Source organism: Chiloscyllium plagiosum, chromosome 27, assembly GCF_004010195.1.
Source record: "Chiloscyllium plagiosum isolate BGI_BamShark_2017 chromosome 27, ASM401019v2, whole genome shotgun sequence".
NCBI classification, from domain to species: Eukaryota; Metazoa; Chordata; class Chondrichthyes; order Orectolobiformes; family Hemiscylliidae; genus Chiloscyllium; species Chiloscyllium plagiosum.
The window spans coordinates 46,697,959-46,721,152 of record NC_057736.1 but is presented as its reverse complement, the minus strand read 5'-3'; the positions used below and the strand labels follow the sequence as shown (position 1 = coordinate 46,721,152).

The window sequence follows — 23,194 nt, the reverse complement described above, 5'->3', positions numbered from 1 at the left end:
CTATGAAATGAAGAGCCAGGTTTCTCTGAAGAACGGTGAAGTCACTGTTTTGAGCAATTCTTACCTTTGAACCAGCAGTTCCCTTCTGACCAGGTTGTCCAGGTAAACCCTATCAAAGGGAAAGTCATCTGTTAGTTTACTACATTAGCTTAGTGCACAATGAACAGAGGGTTATTCAATAAAAAATATATATTTTAATTCAGTTTCATTTAACATCTGTCTCCTGAAGGTACTGATTCACACTGGAGTACAGTTCCTGAAGATACTGATTCTCATGGGATACAGTTCCAGAATGTGCTCCCACTGGGTTACAGATCCTGAAGGAGCTGAATCTCACTGGGATACAGTTCCTGAAGGTGTTGACTCAACGGGATACAGTTCCTGAAGGTGTTGACTCAACGGGATACAGTTCCTGAAGGTGCTGACTCTCACCGGGATACAGTTCCTGAAGGTGCTGACTCTCACTGGGACACAGTTCCTGAAGGTGCTAACTCTCACCGGGATACAGTTCCTGAAGGAGCTCTCACTGGGACACAGTTCCTGAAGATCATGACTCTCACTGGGATACAGTTCCCGAAGGTCATGACTCTCACTGGGATACCATTCCTGAACGTGCTGACTCTTACTGGGGTACAGTTCCTAAAGGTGCTGACTCTCAAATGGGGATAGTACCTGAAAGTGCTGACTGTCACTGGAATACAGATCCTGAATGTTCTAGCTCCTAATGGGAAATAATTTGTCAAGGTTTTGATTCTCACTGGGTTACAGTTCATGAACAATGTGACTCTCAGTTTCTGAAGGTGCCAAGAACCATGAGGATATAGTGCCAGATGGTGCTGATTCCCACAGGGGAATAGTTCCTGAACATGCTGACACTCAGTGGGAGATATTTCCAGAAGGTTCTAACTCTCACTAGGATACATTCCTAAATGTGCTCATACTCACTGCGGCACAATTCCTGAAGTGCTGACTGTCACTAAAGTACAGTTCTTTAAGTTGCTAACTCTCACTGGGGTACAATTCCTGATGGGGCTTACACTCACTTGGATGTAGTTTCTGAAGGAGCTATCACTGGGACACAGTTCCTGACGATGCTGACTCTCATGGGATACAGTTCCGATGATGATACCTTTCACTGGGATACAATTTCTGAAGGTTCTTTTGCTCACTGGGACATAGTTCCTGAAGGTGCTAACTCTCACTGGGATTTAGGTCCTGAAAATGCTGACTCTCACTGGGAGACAAGTCCTTTAGTTCTGACACTGGGATATACTTCACTGATTCTCACTGCAATACAGTTCAGCACAGCAACGGGCCCTTCAGCCCACGATATCATGCCGAACATTAGACCAAATTACACCAATCCCTTCTGCTTTCCCTTAGTCCATATTCCTCCATTCCTTCCATATTCATGTGCTTACCGAAAAGTCCCTTAAATGCCCTTATTGTATCTGCCTCAACCACCACCGATGGCAGTACATTCTAGACTCCTGCCACTTTCTATGTAATAAACTTGCCCCTCACACCTCCTTTGAACTTTCCCCTTGACACCTTAAATGGACGCCCTCAAGTATTAGACATTTCAACTCCAGGAAAAAGATTCTGACTGTCAACCCGATCTATGCATCTCATCATTTTATAAAAGTCTATCAAGTCTCCCCTCAGCCTCCACCACTCCACAGAAAAGAATCCAAGTTTTTCTAGCCTCTCCTCATAGCTCATATTCTCTAATCCAGGCAAGATCCTGGTAAACCTCTTCTGAAACCTCTCCAAAGCCTCCGCATCCTTCCTGTAATGTGGCGACCAGTGCGGCCTAACCAAAGTCTTATACAGCTGCAACATGACATCCTGACTCTTGTATTCAATTCCTCGACCAAAATGACAAGAATTCAAAGTTTGTGAGAAGATTTGTAGCTCGGGTGCTCGTTGCTGTGGTTCTGTTCGCCGAGCTGGAAGTTTTTGTTGCAAACGTTTCATCCCCTGTCTAGCTGACATCCTCAGTGCTTGGGAGCCTCCCAAGGAGGCTCCCAAGCACTGAGGATGTCACCTAGACAGGGGACGAAACGTTTGCAACAAAAACTTCCAGCTCAGCGAACAGAACCATGACAAGAATGCCATACACCTTCTTTACCACCCTTTCTACTTGCGTGATCACTTTCAGGGAACTATGGACTTGCACCCCAAGATCCTGCCATTAACATTACTTTTCCTTAAGATTTGATCTCCCAAACTGCAACGCCTCATGCTTGCCCGAATTAAACACCATCAGCCATTTCTCCATCCATATCTGCAAATGATCTACATCTCGCTGCATCCTTTGACAACCTTCTACACTATCCACAACTCCACTGATCCTTGTAATGTCTGCAAATTTACCAACCCACCCATCTACATTTTCATCTAAGTCATATACAGCAAAAACAACAGAAATCCCTGCTGAACCCCATTACTCAGATCTCCAGCCAGAAAAATACACTTCCACCACTACCCTCTACCTTCTATGGGCAGGCCAATTCTGAATCCACGCGTCCCAGGTCACCATGGATCCCATGCATCTTAATCTTCTGGATGAGGCTACCATGAGGTACCTTGGTGAAAGGCTTACTAAAATCCATGCAGACAACATCCACTGCTCTCCCCTCATTGATCATCTATGTCACTTCCTCAAAAAATTCAGTCAAGCTGGTAAGACATGACCTACTCTGCACAAAGCCATACTGATTATCCTAATTCAGCCATACTTTTCCAAATGTGCATAAATTCCTAAGAATTCTCTCCAGAAGCTTCACAGCCACTGATGTGAGACTCACCAGTCTATAGCTTCCTGGATTATCCTTACTTATCTTCTTGAAAAAAGGAACAACTCACCAGTCAGCCAGGACCTCTCCACTGGCTAGTGAGGATACAAAAATCTCGGTCAAGGCCCCAGCAATTTCTTCTTGCATCTCTCAATAATTTAGGGTCGATGCCATTGGGCCCTGGGGACTTAGCCAGATTAATGATCTTTAAGAGATTCAACACCACTTCTTTCTTGATCTCAAAATGTCCTAGCAAATTACCTTGATCCGCACAAATCTCACCATTGTTCATATCCTTCTTCGAAGTGAATACTGACGCATAGTACCCACTTGGGATCTCAGCTGCATCCTCTGCCTCCAAGCACAAGTTCCCCCTTTTATTCTTGAATGGTCCTACCTTCTCCTTTGTATAGATACATTAAAAACAAGAGGATAACAATGTCTTGGGATTTTCTTTAACCCTACTTGCCAAGTTGATTTCATAGCCCCTTCTTGCTCTTCCTAAATCCCTGCTTGAGCACTTTCCTGCTATTCTTATATTCCTCACAGGCCTTGTCCGATTTTAAGCTCCTAAACATATGTTTCTTTTTCTCTTTTGACTAAATTCACAACCTCCCTCATTACCCAAGGGTCCCTTACCTTGTCATTCTTGTCCTTCCTCCTGTCCTCAGTTGGGAGCAGTTCCAGAAATGCTCATTCTCACTGGGAAACAAACCCTGAAAGCATCTCATTCTGTTACACTTCCTCAATGTGCTGACACTTAACTGGAATAAATTTCTGGAATGTGCTGACTCTCATGAGGATGGTCTGTTTCCATACTGTAGGAATTCTATGAGAAAGACGTTTGGATACAGTTCCTCAATGTGCCTTAATGGTTCTGACTGTCAAAGTGATACAGTTTCTGAAGGTACTGACCCTGACTGGGATACAGTTGTGAAGCTGATTCCGAATGGGATAAAAATCTGAAAGGTGCTGACTCTCACTGGGATACACTTTGTGAACGTGCTGACTCTCTGAGGTACAGTACTTGATGATCTTGACTCTGATTGGGAGACAGTCAGAATCATCAAGAATTATCATTGGGATGCAGTTCCTGATTGGGCAGGCTCTCACTGGTACACAGTTCCTGAATGGGCAGGCTCTCACTGGTACACAGTTCCTGATGGAGCTGACTCTCACTGGGATACAGTTCCTGAACGCGCTAACTCTCACTGAGATACAGTTCCTAAAGTTGCTAATTCTCATTGGGATATAGTTCCTGAAGGTGCTGACTCTCCCTGGAATACGGTTCCTGAAGGTTTTTGGGGGTGCTCACTCTCACTGAGAAACAAATTCTGAGGCCACTGACTCTCACTGGGATACATTTCCTGAAGTCAGAATCCTAGAATTTTACAGTACAGAAGGGAGCCATTTGACCCATCACGTCTGTACCAGCTCCCAAAAGTGCTACCCAGCTAGTTCCATTCATCAGCTCTACCTCCATAGCCTTCTAACCTCAGCACTTTCAAATATATCCAGCTCTGTTTTGAAACCTCCTGTGGAATCCACTTCCATCATTCTCCCAGGCAGTACTTTACGAACCCTAACAACTCTCTGAATAAAGAAGTTTCTTCTCATCTCACTCCTTGCTGACAATCTTGAAACTGAGACTACTAGTTACTGATGTAAGAAGTATTGGAAACAGAATATCCTTCTTTACCTTGTCAAAATTGTTTACAATATTGACCACGTCAATAAGGTCACTTCTTAATATTCTCTGCTCCAAGCAGAATAAGCCAACTTTCTATGGTCTTTCCTTGTATTTAGAATCCTTCCTTCCTGGTATTATTCTAGTAAATCTCCTTTGAACTCTCTCCAGGTCTTTACCATCCTTTCTTAAATAAGGCACCCAGAACTGAACACAAGGCTCTAAAGAAAAACAGAAATTGCTGGAAAAACTCAGCATTTGTGGTGAGAAATCAGAATTAACATTTTGGGTCCAGTGACCCTTCTGATTTCTCTCCACAGAGGCTGCCAGACCTGCTGAGTTTTCTAGCAATTTCTGTTTTATTTCTGATTTCCAGTATCTTAAGTTCTTTCGATTTGTTTGTACAATGCTCTAAATATGGTCTGACCAATACTTTGTAGAAGTGTCACATCCTTGTTTTTATAATCCATGTCTCTATTTACAAACCATAGGATCCAATAAGCATTCTTAACTTTTTAAACTTGCCAGGCCACCTTCAGAGAGTCATGTATGTGAACCGTGAGGTCCCTCTGCTCCAGTACCCCCCTCAGTATTACATCATTGAGCCTATATTGTCTCTCCATGTTTCTTCTACGCAAATGCATTACCTCACATTTCTCTGCACTGAAATTCATCTGCTAGCTGTCCACCCATTTAAGCCAACTTGTTAATGTCCCTCTAAAGTCGAACAATCTCATCCTCACAACTCACTACTCACAAATCACGAGATTAGTCTCATCTGCAAATTTAGAGATTTTGCTCTCATGGGAAAGATGGCTGGTGAAGATTTCATCCTGACCATTACCATGGCTCAGGTGAGGTATAGCATTGAGAAGACCGAAGCCAGTCTGGACAATGAGCCCATAACGTTGGTATCACTCTCCATTGCAAACCCGCCATCCAACCGGCTGAGCCATTCCTAACATACACTCACTACTTCACAGCTACCAAGACTGAATAGCACAAGAGGCATTGTCAGTGGCTTTTCCGATTCACTAACGGAAAAATATTGAAACCAGTGTCAGAGTGTGGAGTTAACCAGTGTCAGAATGTGGAGTTAACCAGTTCCAGAGTGTGGAGTTAACCAGTGTCAGAGTGTGGAGTTAACCAGTGTCAGAGTGTGGAGTTAATCAGTTTCAGAGTGTGGAGTTAACTCTCTCTGCTCGATCACATTTTCCCATAAATCTATGTAAACCAAGAAGGTGAGTTGTTGTTGGGATGGCACTCACACCAATCATAACTGCACTGGACTGCTGTGACCTAAGACAAACTACCCTTTCCTTCACAACTCTTCCTCATCTCAACTCTATAAATACCTATATTCTATATATTATCTATCTTCCAAACTACATAAGAATTTATCCATTTCTCAAAAGTTCCATGAAATCAATTTTGTGAAAAACTGTGTCTTTGATTGGTGATCACCTCTCTTCCTGAAGAATCTACAGATTTCATCTGATTAATAAATATTGGATGATACTTACAGCTCCTCCCTGGGGACCTGCTGGTCCTGGAATTCCAGATCGTCCTGCATCTCCCTACAGGGAAACGGAAGGGAGAAAAGCTTCCTGATAATTTCATAAACACACATTGTCCGCTATCAGCATCAAAACATGCCATTCCCGCACATACCTATTCATGGGGTATGTGAAGGGAAGAAGAATGCTGTACTGTTATTGTATTGTCCCATTCATAATAAGGATTGCAGCTACTGTTTGGAGGGTCATTAGCTTCATGCAGCCTTGTGTTTGGAGCCAAAGATTAGCATTTTGTCAATGGTTTAATTCAATAAGGAATATGTTACTGTCACTTTCCCTTGGAGATATTAACTACGCAATTGGGCTGGAACTTGGAATTAAAGTCAGCTGTGATCTTGTCAAATGGTGGGGCTAAAGGAGCAATGTAGTCTATTTCTGCTTCTATTGTTTATTTTTGTAGGATAGTGTGTGACATTTTGGAATTTCATATTGTTCTAGGGAGCTCATTATTTCATTTCACCTGTTATGTCTACGTGTAACAGCTAACGGAGTTACACACAATACCAGACAGAGGTAAGCCCTTGCAATTGCAAAGAGAGAAGCATTTAATGTGGGCTAACACCTTAGATTTAAATCAGAAGTCAGATGATACCAGATTCTGGTCCAACAAATTTATTTGAAATCACACATGCTTTTGGAACGCAGTCCCTTTGTCAGGTGCAGTGAGCAAGCAGGGCACACAGACACAGAGTTTATAAGCAGAGAGATCAAGGGGCAAAGAAATCAAAAGATCATACAACTGGTGTGAGTGGAATTTCCGATAATACCTCTGCAGTTGACCAAGAGTGTTAGAAGTGTTTACAAAATCAATGTTGGTGCTATGCTGTTATGAGAATCAGGTAGAGCGATAGAAATATACAAAAGGTGACACCTCAGATCAGACATAGAATTGTAAATGTGAGGTTTTGTTCAGAATCTGTGTTGGAGTTTTAACCTGGAATCAGGCTGGTTTTATTCCGAAGGCTGAAATTTAAAAGATGCTACATTGACTGACTGTGACTACAAATTGTTTGTTTTTTGAAGAAAATAGTATGTATCTGCAGATAAACAAACATCTTGGATGAAATGATTCACCCCATAGATTATGTGTGTATGTGTGTGACAGAGAGAGAGAATTTGAGAGAGAGTGTGTATGAGTGCGTGTGTGTGCTTGAGAGAGTGCGAGTGTGAGAGAGTATGTGTGTGTGTGATAGAATGTGTGTGAGAGAGAGAGGATCTTTGTGTGAGAGAGGGTCTGTATGAATGTGCGTGTGTGAGATTATGAGAGTCTGTATGCTTATGCATGAAAAGTGTATGTTAATGTGTGCGTGTGCACGCTCACTGTGTGTGAGAGAGTATAATAAGTAATTCAGAACTATACAAACTAATTAAGATTAAAAATTATAACAATTTATCAAGATGATGCTGTCAAAACAGGAAAGTAATGAACATTTTACAGATACAGAACTGTGTGGTGGGGTCACCTGTAACACGACATGAACCCAGGATCACTGTTGAGGCCATCTTCAAGCGTATGTAACTTGACTAACATTCTTTGCTCGGTGATTCTGCACTGTTGTGTATCTCGGAGTCTGGCTTGGAATACTCAATACCAATAATTGTCAGTTTCCAGACACTATCCTACAACTCATCCACTTCATCTTTGACCACAACATCTTCACCTTCAACAACCAGTTCTTCATCCAGACGTACAGAACAGCCATGGGGACCAAATTTGCACCTCAATATGCCAACGTTTTCAGGCACAAGTTCAAGCAAGACTTCTTTGCTGTGCAGGACTTCCAACCAATGCTGTACAACAGATACATTGACAACATTTTTTTCCTTTGGACTCATAGCGAGGATTCACTGAAACAATTACATAGTGATTTCATCCCACCATCAGACTGACCATGGACTACTCTTCAGAATCAGTCTCATTCTTGGACGCACTCACCTCCATCAAGGACTAACACCTCAATTCCTTACTCTATTGCAAGCCCACGGATGACCTCACAATGCTGCACTTTTCTAGCTTCTACCCTAAACATATTAAAGAAGCCATACCCTATGGACAGGCCCCGCTCAAACACAGGATCTGCTCAGATGAGGAACGTAATGGACACCTGAAGGCTTTGAAAGACACCCTGATAAGAACAGGATACGATGCTCAACCCATCGATCATGAGTTCCGATGTGCCAGAGTGAAATAAACCACAAAGATCTCCTCAGAACAAAGGATAAGACCAATAGGGTACCCTTCATCGTTCAGTAATTCCTTGCAGTGGAGAAACTACACCATGGCCTTCGCAACCTTCAACATGTCATTGATGATGATAAGCATCTTGCCAAGATCTTCCCTTCTCGCCTTCAAACAATTGTCAAACCTCAAACAGACATTGCTCGCAACAATCTATCCAGTCTTCAGGACAATATTGACTATAACACCAGAGGATCGTGTCATGGCATCCTCTGCAAGACATGTCAGATCATCGACTTGGATACTACCATCACACATGGGAACACCACCTAACATGTTCATGGCAGATACTCATGTGACGCTGCAGGCAAGGATGCCATGAGGCATGGTATATTTGCAAGACCATGCAGACGCTATGACAACAAATGAATGGACACCACGCAACAATCGCCAGACAGGAATCTTCCCTGCCAGTCAGGGGACACTTCAGCCTCCGATCTTCAGGTAAACGTCATCCAAGGCGGACTCCGAAATATACAACAATGCAGAATTGCTGAGCAAAGACTGTTAGCCAAGTTTCGTACCCATAAAGATGGCTTCAACCATGACCTTGGGTTCATGTTACAATACACTGTTCAGTATCTGTAAATCTTCCTTACTTTCCTGTTTTGACAGCACCATATTGATAAATTGCTATGATCTTTACTTTAGTGAGTTTGTCGAGTTTTGAATTACTTATTTCTCACACACTCTCTCTCTCTCTCTCAGACACATGCACACGATCACGCACATACATAGTGTCTCACACTCACACTCTCTCTCAAGCAAACACACACTTCATCCAAGATGTTTGTTTATTTGTAGATACATCCTATTTTGTTCAAAAAACGCATACGTTGTATCACAGTCAGTCAATGTGAGATCTTATAAATTTCGGGCTTCGGAATAAAACCAGCCTGATTACATGTTAAAACTCCGAGATAGACTTGAACAACGGCTCACACTTACAATTCAATGTCTGACCTGAGATGTCAGCTTTTGTATATTCCTATTGCTCTGCCTGATTATCATAGCAGCATAACAGTTTCTTTGGCTTTATAAACACTTTATACACTTTCTAACACTCTTCGTCACCTGCAGAGACTAATTATCTGACACTCCACTCAAACCAATTGTATGATTTTTTGATCTCTCTGCCCTTGATCTCTCTGCCTATAAACGTTGTGTCTGTGTGCCCTGCTCTATCACTGCATCTGCCAAAGGGGCTGCACTCTGAAAGCTTGTGATTTCAAATAAACCTGTTGGACTATAACTTGGTGCCAAGTGACTTCTGACTTTGTCCACTCCAGCCAACGCCGGCACCTCCACATCATAACAGATTTAAGTATGGAGGGAGCACAGCCCTGACTAAAAAGCTCTTTTTCAGATAATGCATTGAAGTGAGACCTTCAGAAGATACTAACAGATGCCATGACCAAAGAGTTCTTCCTGGTGTCATGGCTAAAATTCATCCTCAACTAATATTAGTATGGAGCAGATTATTTGAATGTCATCAAACCGTATCATATTAGCTGCCATGCTGCACTCTGCATTGTGCCTGAAGCAGATGTTTGGAGTCCTGTGTGAGCTCAGTCTAAGCAGTAGAATAGCTGAATATAGAAACAAGCCCCCAAGTTTTCCAATGCTATGCTGAAGTATTACAATCACTGTAGAGAAATATAACTTAAAAGAAATCTTTGAATTGCCAGCGACCAACGTAAAGGAATCACACAAGATTTTAAGTTTTAAGACTTTTATTGTAATAAACAAACGAAAATCAACACAGACTAAACATATAAATGCATAATACTGCATTTCTGGAATTCAAAATTCTGAAATTAAGACAGAAAATGCTGGAGAAGCTCAACAGATCTGGCAGCATCTGTGGAGCAAGAAACAGAGTTAACATTTTGAGTCTAATATGACTTTTTTTCAGAACTGAAGGGGCTGGATTATGGTGGGTTTTATATTGCTATTAGTGGGAAGGAGGAGCAAGTGGAATATATAGTTAAGAAGTCAGCAGAATTACTTTTTGTGACTGCATAATAACTTTACGTGATTTGCGTACCAGGACACCAAGATACCTCTGCACCATTATATTCTGCAGTCTCTATTTAACCAATATACTGCTTTTCTACTTCCTGCCAAAGTGGATAAGTTCACAATTACCCATACTGTACTCCATTTTCCACGGTTTTGCCCACGCCGACTCATCCATGCCGACCAGACATCTTAAATTAATCTAGTCTCATTTGCCAGAATTTGGCCCATATCCGTCTAAACTATTCATGTACATATCCAGATACCTTTTAAATGTTGTAATTGTACCAGCCTCCACCACTTCCTCTGGCAGCTCATTCCATACATCTACCACCCTTTACATGAAAAAGTTGCCCCTTAGGTCCCTTTTACAAGATGATTAGGGGTTTAGATAGGGTTGGCCGTGAGAACCTTTTTCCACGTATGGAGTCAGCTATTACAAGGGGTCATAGCTTTAAATTAAGGGGACAGATGTTAGGGGTAGGTTCTTTACTCAGCGAGTCGTGAGTTCATGGAATGCCCTGCCAGTAGCAGTGGTGGACTCTCCCTCTTTATGGGCATTTAAGCGGGCATTGGATAGGCATATGGAGGATAGTGGGCTGGTGTAGGTTAGGTGGGCTTGGATCTGCGCAACATCGAGGGCCAAAGGGCCTGTACTGCGTTGTATTTTTCTATGTTCTATATCTAGGGTCTTTGTTTCTATTTATTCATTTGTGGGACGTGAACGTCCCTGACTGGGGCAGCATTTATTACCCATCCCTAGTTGCCCTTGAGGAGGTGGTGGTGAACTGCCTTCTTGAATCGCTGCAGTCCACCTGCTATGGGTTAACCCACAACGCCTTTACGGAGGAAATTCTTTCATCCATTTAAAGCACTGTGTTCAGCCTAAGAACCAGTTCTGAGGGAGGAGTTATTGGACAAGGAGGGAGTGGAGCACAAATTCCCCAGAATGATCCCAGGACTAAACTACTAAATCATGATGACAGGTTGAATAAAAGTTCAACCTTTTTTTTTCTCTACTCCAATCTCAACTTTGAATATTGTGTAAATGACAATTATAGCTATTGGCTTGTGAAATACATGGCACAGCTTGTTTCTTTTACTTGCCACAAGCATGTTAATAGTAATAAATAGCTACTCAATATTTGGGGAGTAAATTTTAACTTTCTAAAAAAAGTCAAGATTTTTAAAAAGTCATCATTTTTAACTTCATAGATTGAAGTTGACAGTGTTTAGAAGAAAATGTCTTGTTGAAAAAATTAAGCTCCTGAGGGTCCTGCTGTTAATCACACATGATGTTCTGTTCTTGCATCATGGCAGTGAAATTGTTCCTTTCTTTCAACGGAAAGTGAAGTAGATTTTAACCCCAGCCCTCCATTCCCTTGTATGTAAAAAAGGGTGAACATGTTTTCATTCATTCATGGGATGTGAGCGCCCCTGGCCAAGCCTGCATTTATTACCCATTACCTTCTTGCTCAGAGGATAACCGCAATGCTGTGGGGCTGGAGTTATGCGTAGGCCAGACCAGTTAAAGGCAGCAGGTTTCCTTCCCTACAGTACATTAGCAACTCTGATGGATTTTATGACAATTGACCGTGGTTACATGGTCATCATTAGGCCAGATCTTTGAGTTGTTTAGCAAGATAAAAAGGTTAGGGGAGTGATGCTGAACAAAGAGAAAATGGAGTTGCAAGTAGACAGGATAGTGAAGGCGGCGTTTGGTACGCTTTCCTTTGTTGGTCAGAGCATTGAGTATAGGAGATGGGAGGTCATGTTGTGGCTCTACAAGACATTGATTTTAGGCCACTTTTGAATACTGTGTGAAATCCTGGTCTCCTTGCTATAGAAAGGATGTTGTGAAATTTGAAAGGATTCAGAAAAGAATTACAAGGATGTTGCCAAGGATGAAAGGTCTGAGTTACAGGGAGAGGCTGAATAGGCTGAGGCTATGTTCCCTGGAGCATCAGCGGTTGAGGAGCGATTTTAAACAGGTTTATAAAGTCATGAGGGGCATGGACAGGGTAAAGAGACAAGGTGGAGTCCAAAACTAGAGGACCTAGGTTTAAGGTGAGAAGGGAAAGATTTAAAAGGAACCTAAAGGGCAACTTTTTCTTGCAGAGGGTGGTGCATGTATGGAAAGAGCTACCAGAGGAAGTGGTAGGGGCTGGTACAATTACAACATTTAAAAGGCATCTGGAGGGTATATGATTAGGAAGGGTTTAGAGGGTTATGGACCAAATGCTGGCAAATGGGACTCGATTTATATAGGAGATTTTGTCAGCATGGACAAGTTTGACAGAAGGGTCTGTTTCCATGTTGTACATCTCTGTGATTTGATGGGGTGGACAGATAGAGCGAAGCTATTGTCTCAAGTTGAGAAGTCAAAAACAAGGGGCACAATCTTCAAACCCAAGAAGTTCAGGGATGGTGTCAGGAAGCACATCATCAAGGTCAGAAACTCTCTCCGTAAAAAGCTGGTGAAAATTTCAAAATTCAGACTGATCAGTTTTTGTCAGCACAAATTTTATGAAAGTAAGGCAGGTAAACAGAGTTAGTGGAGACCTAGTTAAATGGATGGAGAGACTGATGGCTCCCCCTTGCTCCCCTGTTTTGTCGATTTGACAGTTCCCAGTAATCCTGTGCTACTTCATCCAAACAGCCACTTACACGTCAGTGCGCATCAGTGAAATATTCAGCTATATTAGGCTTTGCTGTGTAGCCTGATTCAGGCCTCCATTCAACATCAGAAACTATCTAGTGCTAATTATCAGGAGCAGATACACCACCGTACAACACCCCAGTCAGCTCCTGGCCAAGATCAGGAACTTCTATATAGGTTTGAGATGGAAACCCAGAGGAACTCTGGACAATTCAATTGCATGTCAACTCAAATGCACAAGTGACAAATAAACCTGGGCAATTCGGGCAAAACAGTGCACTGGCTGGTGGCATTCACACCCAATTGTGAGCTGATTGTTTTTATTCATTAATTAAAATACAACTTACATTTTGACCCTTCAGTCCAGTTAGACCTTGGCGTCCTCTTTGCCCTCGTACTCCCTGCAAAGTGATAGGACAGTCAGACATCAAGCAATGAGTGAAGGGCTGAGCAACTAAAGAACATATCCACCTGTATACATTTCCCAGGCAGGAAAAGGATGTGATGCACACTCTAAAGCATAGCTGAGAAGCAATAGCAGCACAGACACAGCCTTCATTATGCACATTAATGTCGATGTGCAGCGTACTGTAAATGGAAGCAATTCTTCACTCCCAGAATGGGTCTACATTCAAACAGTTGTGTAGGTCTGAGAACCTGGATTACTAAGTGATCTACACTAAGAACCAAGGTCCACAGTTCTTACAAACACATGTCGACTCTGATTATGAGGGTTAACTCTTAGAAGAAAATTACACTACAGTTGACATACCTTCTTACTCAGCTAATTGTTTCAATCTGATTGTGATCTTTATAGATCGGGTTCTGTGCATTTAAGTATTGGATAAACCTGCCTACTCCAATGTTTGAGGTGTGGGAAATAGAACTCGGAGCTATACTTGGAAAACTATCTTGAATCAAAACATCTGCTGGACACAGTGGCATGCAAAAGTCAAGACTCTTCCTCCTGCCCATCCAATCAGGTTTTCCAATGCTGCATCATTTTTTTCCTATTTGTACCTGGGAGATGAACATTGCTAACAAGGTTGGTATTTGTTGCCCTTTCCAAACTGCACTTAAGGAGATTTTGATAATCCATTTTTCTAATCTACGTAGGGTTCACATAGTGTACGTACACCCACAATGCTGTTAAGAAGGGAATTCCAGGATTTTGACACAGTAACACTAAGATACAGTCAGAATGGTGTACAGCTTAGAGGGAAACCTGCAGAAAGGGGTGTTTCCAAGTATCTGCCACCCTTGTTCTTGCAGATAGTAGTGCTTATGTGTTTTGAATATCAAAGGAGGCTTGATATATTGCTACACTGTATTTGTACAGGCTGCGGTCATGGCGTGTCCTTCGTACAGGGAGTGTATGTTGAAAACGGTGGAGTGACGGATGAATGCTGATCAAGTGAAGTGCTATATCCTGGATGATGTCAAATCTTTCGATGTTATTGGAGCAGCCTTAATCCAAAAGAGTGCAAAGTATTCCATCACACTCTCGATTTGTGCCTTCCAAAAGGTGAAGAGGCATTGGTGAGTATGGTGGTGGGAGATGGGTGGTGGGTGCAGTGGTCAGTACTAAGGTGTGAAACATGTTACCCAGAATCTCTGCCCTGCTGTTGTAGCCACAGCGTATACATGGATGGTTCAGTTATGTTTCTGGTCAATGTAAACCCCCAGAATCATTCTCTGAACACTCCTTGTTAAAGATTGATACAAATGGTTCAGCCTTGTCTTTTGCTGGGTTCCCCAACAGTCAGAATGAGGATAGTTGTTCAGCCTCCTCGTCTTCTGGTCAACCATTCAATTATTCACCACCATTCCCAACTGGGAAATGCAGAGTTTAGATCTGATCTGCTGTTTGTGGGATCCCTTCAGCCTGTCTATTACCTTTAATTCTGCTGTTCAGCAAACAAGTAGTTCTGAGTTGCAGCTTCAACAGGTTGACACCTCACCTTCAGATATGCCTGGTGATGCTCCCAACATGTCCTGCTATGCTCTTAACTGAACCAGGGTTGAACGCTGGCTTGATAGTAATATAGAGTGGGGATATGCAGGGTTATGACATTACAGATTGTGCTTGAATACAATTCTTGCTGATGCTAATGGTCCACTGTGCTTCATGAAAGTTCAGTTCTGAATTGCTACACCTTTTTGCAATCTCTTTCATTTAGCACTGTGTTCGAGCCACATGGAGAATATCTACATTGTGAAGGCAGGACTTTGTTTCCACAAGGTCACTCAGTCAGATGTACATGTGAGAAGTAAATTAGTGAGGACAAGGTCCAGTAGGTTTGTCGTCTCTGTTGGTGCCCTCACCACCTGCCACAGGGCCAGTCTGGCCAATATGTCCGTCGGAGCTCTGTCAGTGGTGGTGCTACTGAGCCACTCATCTGATGGTCATTGAAGTCCCTCAGCCACAGGCCGGCATGGTGGCTCAGTGGTTAGCACTGCTGCCTCACAGCACCAGTGTCAGGCTGTTGCTTGACTAGTCTGTCAGACAGGTCTCCCAATTTTGGTACTAGCCTCTAGACATTAGTAAGGACAGGGCTAGATGTGTCTTTGCCATGTTTGGTGACTAGCCCACTGCTAGATGGTTAATTAAGTTTTATTCTTTATTAAATTTTCTGTTGAGTTGTGATAGAACAAAGAATTTTCCTCAGACATTACATAGGGCAGTTAAAAATAGGCCGCATTGCTGGCAGTACACCTTCAGACATCAGCCAGACTGGGTAAGGACAGCAAGTTTCTTTCCTCATAGTATATTTGTGTGGGTTTCATGCCAATCCAATAGATTTCATAGTCACCACTATTCAACCTAGCTTTTCATCTTAGGTTAATTTAATTGATTGATTTTAACCTACCCAACTACCATATTGGGATTTTAACATTTGGTCTAAATTTTGCAGTCTGGGGGTTGCAGGTGCAGGTGGAGGGCCTAGCACACAGGCTGCATCGTAATTGGGCACAAAGCCATGAACATGCTTACCATTACATAGCCATCCACACCATAACATTTTCCAATGGCGGGTAGCGGCCAGCATCAAATGTGAATACCAAATGCTTTCATCGTTCAGGTTGATAGAAGGCAAGGAAAGGGTACTTCCTTTAGGGTTGCACTGCTGCCTCACAGCGCCAGGGACCCAGGTTCAATTCCCACCTCCGACGACTGTCTGTGTGGAGCTTGCACATTCTCCCAGTGTCTGTGTGGATTTCCTCCGGGTGCTCCGGTTTGCTCCCACAGTCCAAAGATGTGCAGGTCAGGTGAATTGCCCATAGTGTTAGGTGCTTTAATTAAGGGCAAATGTAGGGAAATGAGTCTGGGTGGGTTACTCTTCGGAGGGTCGGTGTGGACTTGTTGGGCCGAAGGGCCTGTTTCCATAATGTAGGGAATCTAATCATTACAGTCCCACAACCATCACCAAACCTTCTTCTACTAGGTCATATTGTGCCTCCTACCCCACCTTCACCACTCATGCCCCCAACCCACCCCTTTTGCTCTTCTCATAGCAGTGTATCAGCCTGACTGTAGTACCCTCAATTCACCCTAGGGGGGTAATCTCCATAGTGACCTTTGTTAGGAAATAGATGCAGTCCCAGCAGTGACCATTGTTCCTGATAACACTACTGGGAGAATGGCCAGTATCTCTCAGAGTTGGCTGAAGCCCACTGACCATTAAACTGTTGTGTAGCAATCTGGGTGGTTTACCCACTGTTGGAAACCCAGGCAGTATAGAATCTCGGAACCTCTGTGTTTTGGTCAATTAATGCTCCTTACCACTGTCCTCTACAAATGGCACAGAGAGTTGCCAAATTGGGGCATTGCTCTCAGATTCTGGGTCTCCTGTGAATAATACTGCTCCACCCTAAATGCCTGGAGTTCCCCTAAATCTGTGTCACCATCATCCCCTGGAGCCAAGAATGCCAAATTGTACAGTTCTCAAGTTGTGCTGGCATGCAGTGACTTGTGACAGTGTTGAATGACATCACTATTATACAACAAAGTGTTTGTTTATTCTGTTACAACACTGATGATGCTATCAAACCACTTTAGTAGTTCTGGGACATGCTAAAGTTGTAACAGGTGCTGTACAAGTTCCTTCCTTTTCATTCAGCTACACAAGGTGCAAAGAAAATACAAAGAACTGCAGATGCTGGAAATCAGAAACCAGGAGGTTAAGGTGCAAGCTTGAAATAACTCACCCGATCTCCTTTCTCACCAAAATCTCCAAGTGGCCCCTCAGGACCTTGTTTACCCTGGAAGCAGAAAGAAAGAAGTGCCATTATTCAGGACAATAAACATGACCAGAAATCAACAGTTGGGTGTAATGGTGATGAAGAATCTGGAGAATGAATAAAGAATGATTCACCGCAGTTGTTGCCTCACTGAAAGTCACTCATCAATGCTGTTTCATTAATACATTCCTGAGACTGATAGATTTTTCTTAAGTTGTTTTGATTACAACAGAACTCCGCCACCATTAGCAGGCAGTCTATTATCATGGGAATTTGCCAATCACAGCTTGCATCCCAGACATCACAGAAACCCAGTTCATTTTTGTGAAGGGGTGGAAAAGGTTGAATCAAGCTAATTGTTTCCTACGGTGAAGGTCTTAATCTCAGGAAACAACATAGCAATTAGTGGCAAAATTAAATAGAATATTGTCACCCAAAGGTTGATCAAGTCACAGAACCAGAGACTGCAGAAGGATATGGAAAAGGCAATGTTTAAGATAGCAAGAGGTCATTAATTTGGAACGAAGGGTTTGAGGGGAATGTAGAGAAGATATATAGGTGATGTAAAACTCAAAAGATTTATATGATCTGGAGAGATGTATATATGACATACAGGGATATGGTGGTGGGGGGGGAATGTTGAGGAATATGGGCAAAAGGTTGGTGTGAGTGAAGTTCATCCATGGAAATGGGTTAGAGCTGTTGGGCTCACTGGGATTTTCCTGTTCTGAATAATCCCTATCTGACTGCTGGGAAGTTATAATGAGAGACTTGTGATGGCTAAGGTAGAACTGGAGTCTGTCATGAGAAATGATTTGTAAACCTCCAATGTGGCACCCATGGTCATTTGTAGGAAAGTACAATGGATCTAGAACTCCTTTATCTCACAGCAGCCCACTGCAATATCATCTCATGTGTAAGGCCTTCAGTTGGGTGGTTTCTATGGAGCAGCACTATATCTCTTGAGGACAGACGAACAGTAATGCAATGGGCTTGATGCTCCTTCTGGCTAGAAACACTTTGGCAATGATTGCCATTGATAGGAAGCCAGAGGGTGTTCCCTCAGTCTCGTGTTGTCATAGCAAGTAGCAACTCAGGGTTAGAGTGAAACCTTGGGAAACACCCTTGGAAAATTACACAAAGGACTGGTCTCTTTCCAAGGTTACTTTATACGAGTTATATTTAACTTTATATGAGTTAGTTGTGGGAGGGAAAGGAAAAGATCAACATAAATGGATGTTGTAACAATTCAAATCATTCCAATTTCTTTGCCAACTTATGCAGTTTTTGCGGATTTTGGCCCAGAATTGCATGAGTGCTAAAAGTTGTATGAAGTGTAAGAATTTGTAAGTGTTAATGTTGAAGAGTGCCATAAATATCACCCACTATGATGATGTGATATGGACCTGGTGGGAGAAGAACATAGGAGCTCAATGCATGGGTCTTCCTCATAGTCTTTGGAACAATGTCAATCTTATTAAAGGAGCTTATATATACTGTTGTTACTATCATGCAATGTTTAAGACATGAACCTCTCTGTTATATTACCGAGTGTTTTTCTCTTTACCAAGCAAGTCCTATAGATCTTTACCAGTAGTTGCTAATCTACTAGACAACTTATACAACATGATGAGCAGTGGTGAAGATTTATCTTACAAAATTATATAGAGAGGCAGCTCTCTCCTGTGACGAAATGACCCACATTACTTAACTGTGCCCAATAGGCCGATGTAAAATTGACAGCACTAAATCAACCTTCATTCTTACAAGGGATGTGCCATTGAACTGATTAGCTCACTTGGCTATTTTAGAGGCAGTTAGGAGTCAATCACATTGCTATGGGTCTGGAATTTCACATAGGTCAGCTATAGGTGACAGATTTCCTTCCCTACAGACTATTAGTTAACTAGATGGGATTTTACAACAAATCAACAATGGTTGCTATTAGACAAGCTATTAATTCAAGATTTTTATTGCATTCAAATTTCACCATTTGCCCTGGTGGGAGTAAAGCCCATGCATCCAGAACATTGGTTTGCGCCAATGGATTACTAAGCCACCAAATAGCCACCATGCCTCTATCTCCCCATTGCTCCATGACATGTAATCTTATGTCTATCTAGCTCCACAAGGAGACCTTGGATTTTTCTCCACAGAGATTTCATAGCTAACCAACTTTCCCTATACAACTGAAGATATGCCAACTGATCTTACCAATGGTGTGACACTATTGAGACCATCACTACTTTTCTTTTATTTCTCTCATTTTTGGTTTGGAACTGTGAGTTACAGGTAAGAATTGATCTTGGAACGTTGATCAGTATATTGCTTTAAAAAGTGGGGACAAAACACTGATGTTTGTTGTTAGGAATCAGCCTGGAAAGATAATGCAGGTTAATTACTACTCTAAGAACACTCTGAATAATTTGACATTAACATGCTGTTATGCTCCAAGACTGGCAGCTGGTTGGATGCTGAATTTGTTATTCAAAGGACGGTCAGTGCCGGTCAGTCAACCACAGAGAATACTGAAAAAGAAAGCAAAGAAAACAAAGAATGAACTGGCTCTAACTGGAGGTTTGGGCGGGAGACAGTTTATGCTTTATAAGCTGCTGGACTAGAAAGCTCTTTCTAGTTATTCTCCAGTATTGAACTGTTGAAAGTTCTGAGAAAAGAATCCTTTACATAAGAAATAAGTTAAAGTCTCCAGAAGCTGTCTGAATTAACTAGTAACTTTGGAATTCAAGCAAAGGATTTCATGAAGCATGACATTCACATGGTTATTGAACTGGAAAATGGTGATTCATTTTTTTTAGTTTATCCTTTAATTCTGTCTGTCTGTCTATTGGTTTATCAGTGGAGGATTATATTCAAAGAATATTGGCTTAGATTGTAGGTATTAATCAGATTGCCTTGTAATGTATGTGTTCTGCTAATAGTAATAATTTATATTTATTAATAAATTAATAATTTAATCTTAATAATAAATTGTTAATTTTTGTTTAAGTTATAAACTTGGTATCCAAGATCTGCTATTTGTAAAGTCTGGATAGGAACAACTCAGCAAGCTCGAGGATCATTAAATATTTTAATTTCATTGTTGTATGAATCTGGTGATCGTGATACTGATTTGGTTTGGCTTGCTGTCACTGTGTTGTAACGATACCCAGAATTATATTTTCATGAAACACCACAGGAACCATCGGGGATAATGAGACCAAGGTCATACTCAAACAGGAGGAATTCTCAAATTAAGAGAAAACTGCAGACTGTGAATCTTCTTATTTTATGAAGACTTTAACTTCTATTTAACTGAAATGCTTCATACAGTAATTGTCCCGCAACTTTATTTTCTTCCTTCTTGTAGAAACCTACATGGTATCTGCCGAGTAGCATGACTGCATGCAGAAGCTGACACTGTAGTTGTAGGAGATTGATACCTATATTCAGGCTTCACTTGCACAGTGTACAGGAAAGTTTCCGGAGTGGCCTTCAAACAAGACAAATGGCTGTGACTGTGACTTACACAAACAGCAGCAACATTTATGAAAGCCTGATGCGAATGCAGTAACATTCTTGATTATTAACTTGTTTATTGACAACTCCTCTGTGGCACTGGTCATGGTAGGCCAGATGGTACAAAGAAGTAACAGGAGTGCTCCATCATGTGACACAAGAACTTTCATTCTGATGAAGTGGCATTCATTCACCAAATGGTTTAAGAAGGTATCTGAGGACTACAGCCAATGGCTTAGCTGGGAGACAGAAAATTGAACATGACTTCAAAATGTACTTAAGTAAAACAAAGAATAGTGGATGCTGGAAATCTGAAACAAAAGCAGGAATTGCTGGAGAATCTCAGCATATCTGGCAGATTCTGTGGAGCAGAAAGCAGAGTTAACGTTTTGAGTCCACCCTTCTTTAGTACTATTCTGCTATCTCTCTACAGATATTTCCAGACCCGCTGAGCATCTCCAGCAACTTCTGCTTTTGTTTAAATATGTACTTCTGTATTGCTTTAAGACAGCCACACGTCATTTTGCAAATCTTTCTCGGACTTCAAGATTAATTGCAGAATGGTGCTTCGCAAGTCAGGTTTTATATGTGACTCCTGAAAAGTTAATTGAAAGTTATTTCTCCCTGGAGGAGTTTCTCTCCAAGGTTTCTGTTTCTTCGATCACAAGATTTGCCGTTGGTAGGTAAATGTAGCTCACTACTTCAAAACTGACCCGTTAACCTTGTATGTGTTATTAGAATGATGTGTTTGACTGCCTGTGGTAAAACTCAATGCATATTTTAAAGACTGTAATAGAGACAATATTGAACTAATGGATCAAGCTCTATGTTTATCTGTGAAGAATACAGGAGTTCCAGCTCCACTCACTGCAGGTGAAGCACCAACCTCTAATTTCCCTTTTAATTCCAACAGTCAAGAATAGGTCGTTAGGAAAGAAATGTGAGCAGCCGAGAAAGAAAGAAATGTTGATGTTTCACTCACCTGAAGGCCCATTCGTCCAGGTGGACCCACCATGCCCTTGTAACCACGAGAACCCTGTGGACAGATAAGTCATTAGATCAGTAATGGTACTTAAACAATGCATGTCTTAAGACCCAACTGTGTTTGGTCGAGAACAGCATCTGAACTTGTCCCATAATTACAGAAGCACTACAGCGTGGAAATAGGCAATGTACCCATCAAGTCCATACTGACCTTCTGAAGAGCATCCCATCCAGAACCACCCCATTCCTGTAACCCTGCTTTCCCCATGGATGATCCATCTATCCTTGGAAACTGGGCAATTTAGCATGGCCAAACCACCTAACGTGCAGATCGTTGGACTGTGGGAGGAAACCAAAGCACCCAGAGGAAAGACACAGGGAGAATGTGCAAACTCCACACAGTCACTTGAGGTTGGAATCGAACCTGATTCCCTGGGGCTGCAAGGCAGCAGGACTGATCACTGAGCCACCGTGCTCCCCTTGATCACTCTTTTTAGGACATCTGTCCCATATTTGACCAATTATCAATATGGGGTTCGGTTTCATGCTTAGTTCACCCTTAGCTAAATGCCTATCCACTGCCTGGTCTCCATTTGGGCCAAATTCTGTCCACCTATGCCCATATGATATAAACTGTCTCATTCCAGTTGCATGATGCCTTTGCAAAAATATTAAAAGCAAATCCAGATTAACACACTTCTTGGTGTAGTTTTGAAAGGACACTAGATAAAGAGGTTTCTGTGCTCTGTTGACAGACTCAACTAAAGGAAGTCCACCATTCTCTCCTCATGTGTCAAATCAAATACTCAAAAGGTATACTCAGAAACATTGCTTACACTTTCGCCTTTTGCTCCCATCATACCGGGGTATCCTCGAAGACCCTGAGGGCCCTAAAGATTTAAAAAGAGAAATAATTACATTTTGAAGCAAGATGATTTGAGCTCCAACCTCACTGGCTGCACATCTAATGTCTCCAGTTGCACCCAGGCTGGACTCCCAGCTCCTGAATTCCTGAACAGCCTGCCTGAAAATGCATTTGAACACGATTCCTGGCCATCCTGGCTCCAGGACACAAAGTTTAGCCTTAAATCCTAGGGTAATGGTTGTACATCCAGGATGGATGGATGGGCTATCTGGTACTCTTTCCCATCTGATCCACACTAATTTCACCTTGCAGTGTTGAGCAGCATCAGTCTAAAATACTAGCAGCACAGCATTCAGTCCAATGATTCCCTTTAGCTTAGGAAATGTTTTTGGCTTTTAGAGGGCATTGAAGGGCAAACTCTTACAGTTGCTTGAAGTTTGCATGAGTCTTTTAAGGATACGAAAGACAGATTTTTTAGGCAAATCTGAAACTGCACCTGCCCCATCCAACACAACAGCTACCCCCTCCATCCAATAAACACCCCTCCCAGCACCTACCTCTTCCTGACAACTGAAAAACCCACCCAACAAACCACCCTCCCAACACCC

General features: G+C 42.1%; 1 protein-coding gene across 1 annotated transcript in view; it reads right to left on the bottom strand.

Moving 5' to 3' along the window:
- The window catches only part of LOC122563395 (collagen alpha-2(IX) chain-like), a 123,937-nt gene that overhangs the window by 17,588 nt on the left and 83,155 nt on the right, over positions 1-23,194 (bottom strand). Inside the window, exons 14-18 of the mRNA XM_043717134.1 lie at positions 22,558-22,611; positions 21,720-21,773; positions 17,189-17,242; positions 13,327-13,380; positions 65-109 (exon numbers count right to left, since the gene is read on the bottom strand). Coding sequence (XP_043573069.1) covers positions 65-109; positions 13,327-13,380; positions 17,189-17,242; positions 21,720-21,773; positions 22,558-22,611 — 261 coding nt within the window. The remainder of the gene's footprint in view (positions 1-64; positions 110-13,326; positions 13,381-17,188; positions 17,243-21,719; positions 21,774-22,557; positions 22,612-23,194) is intronic.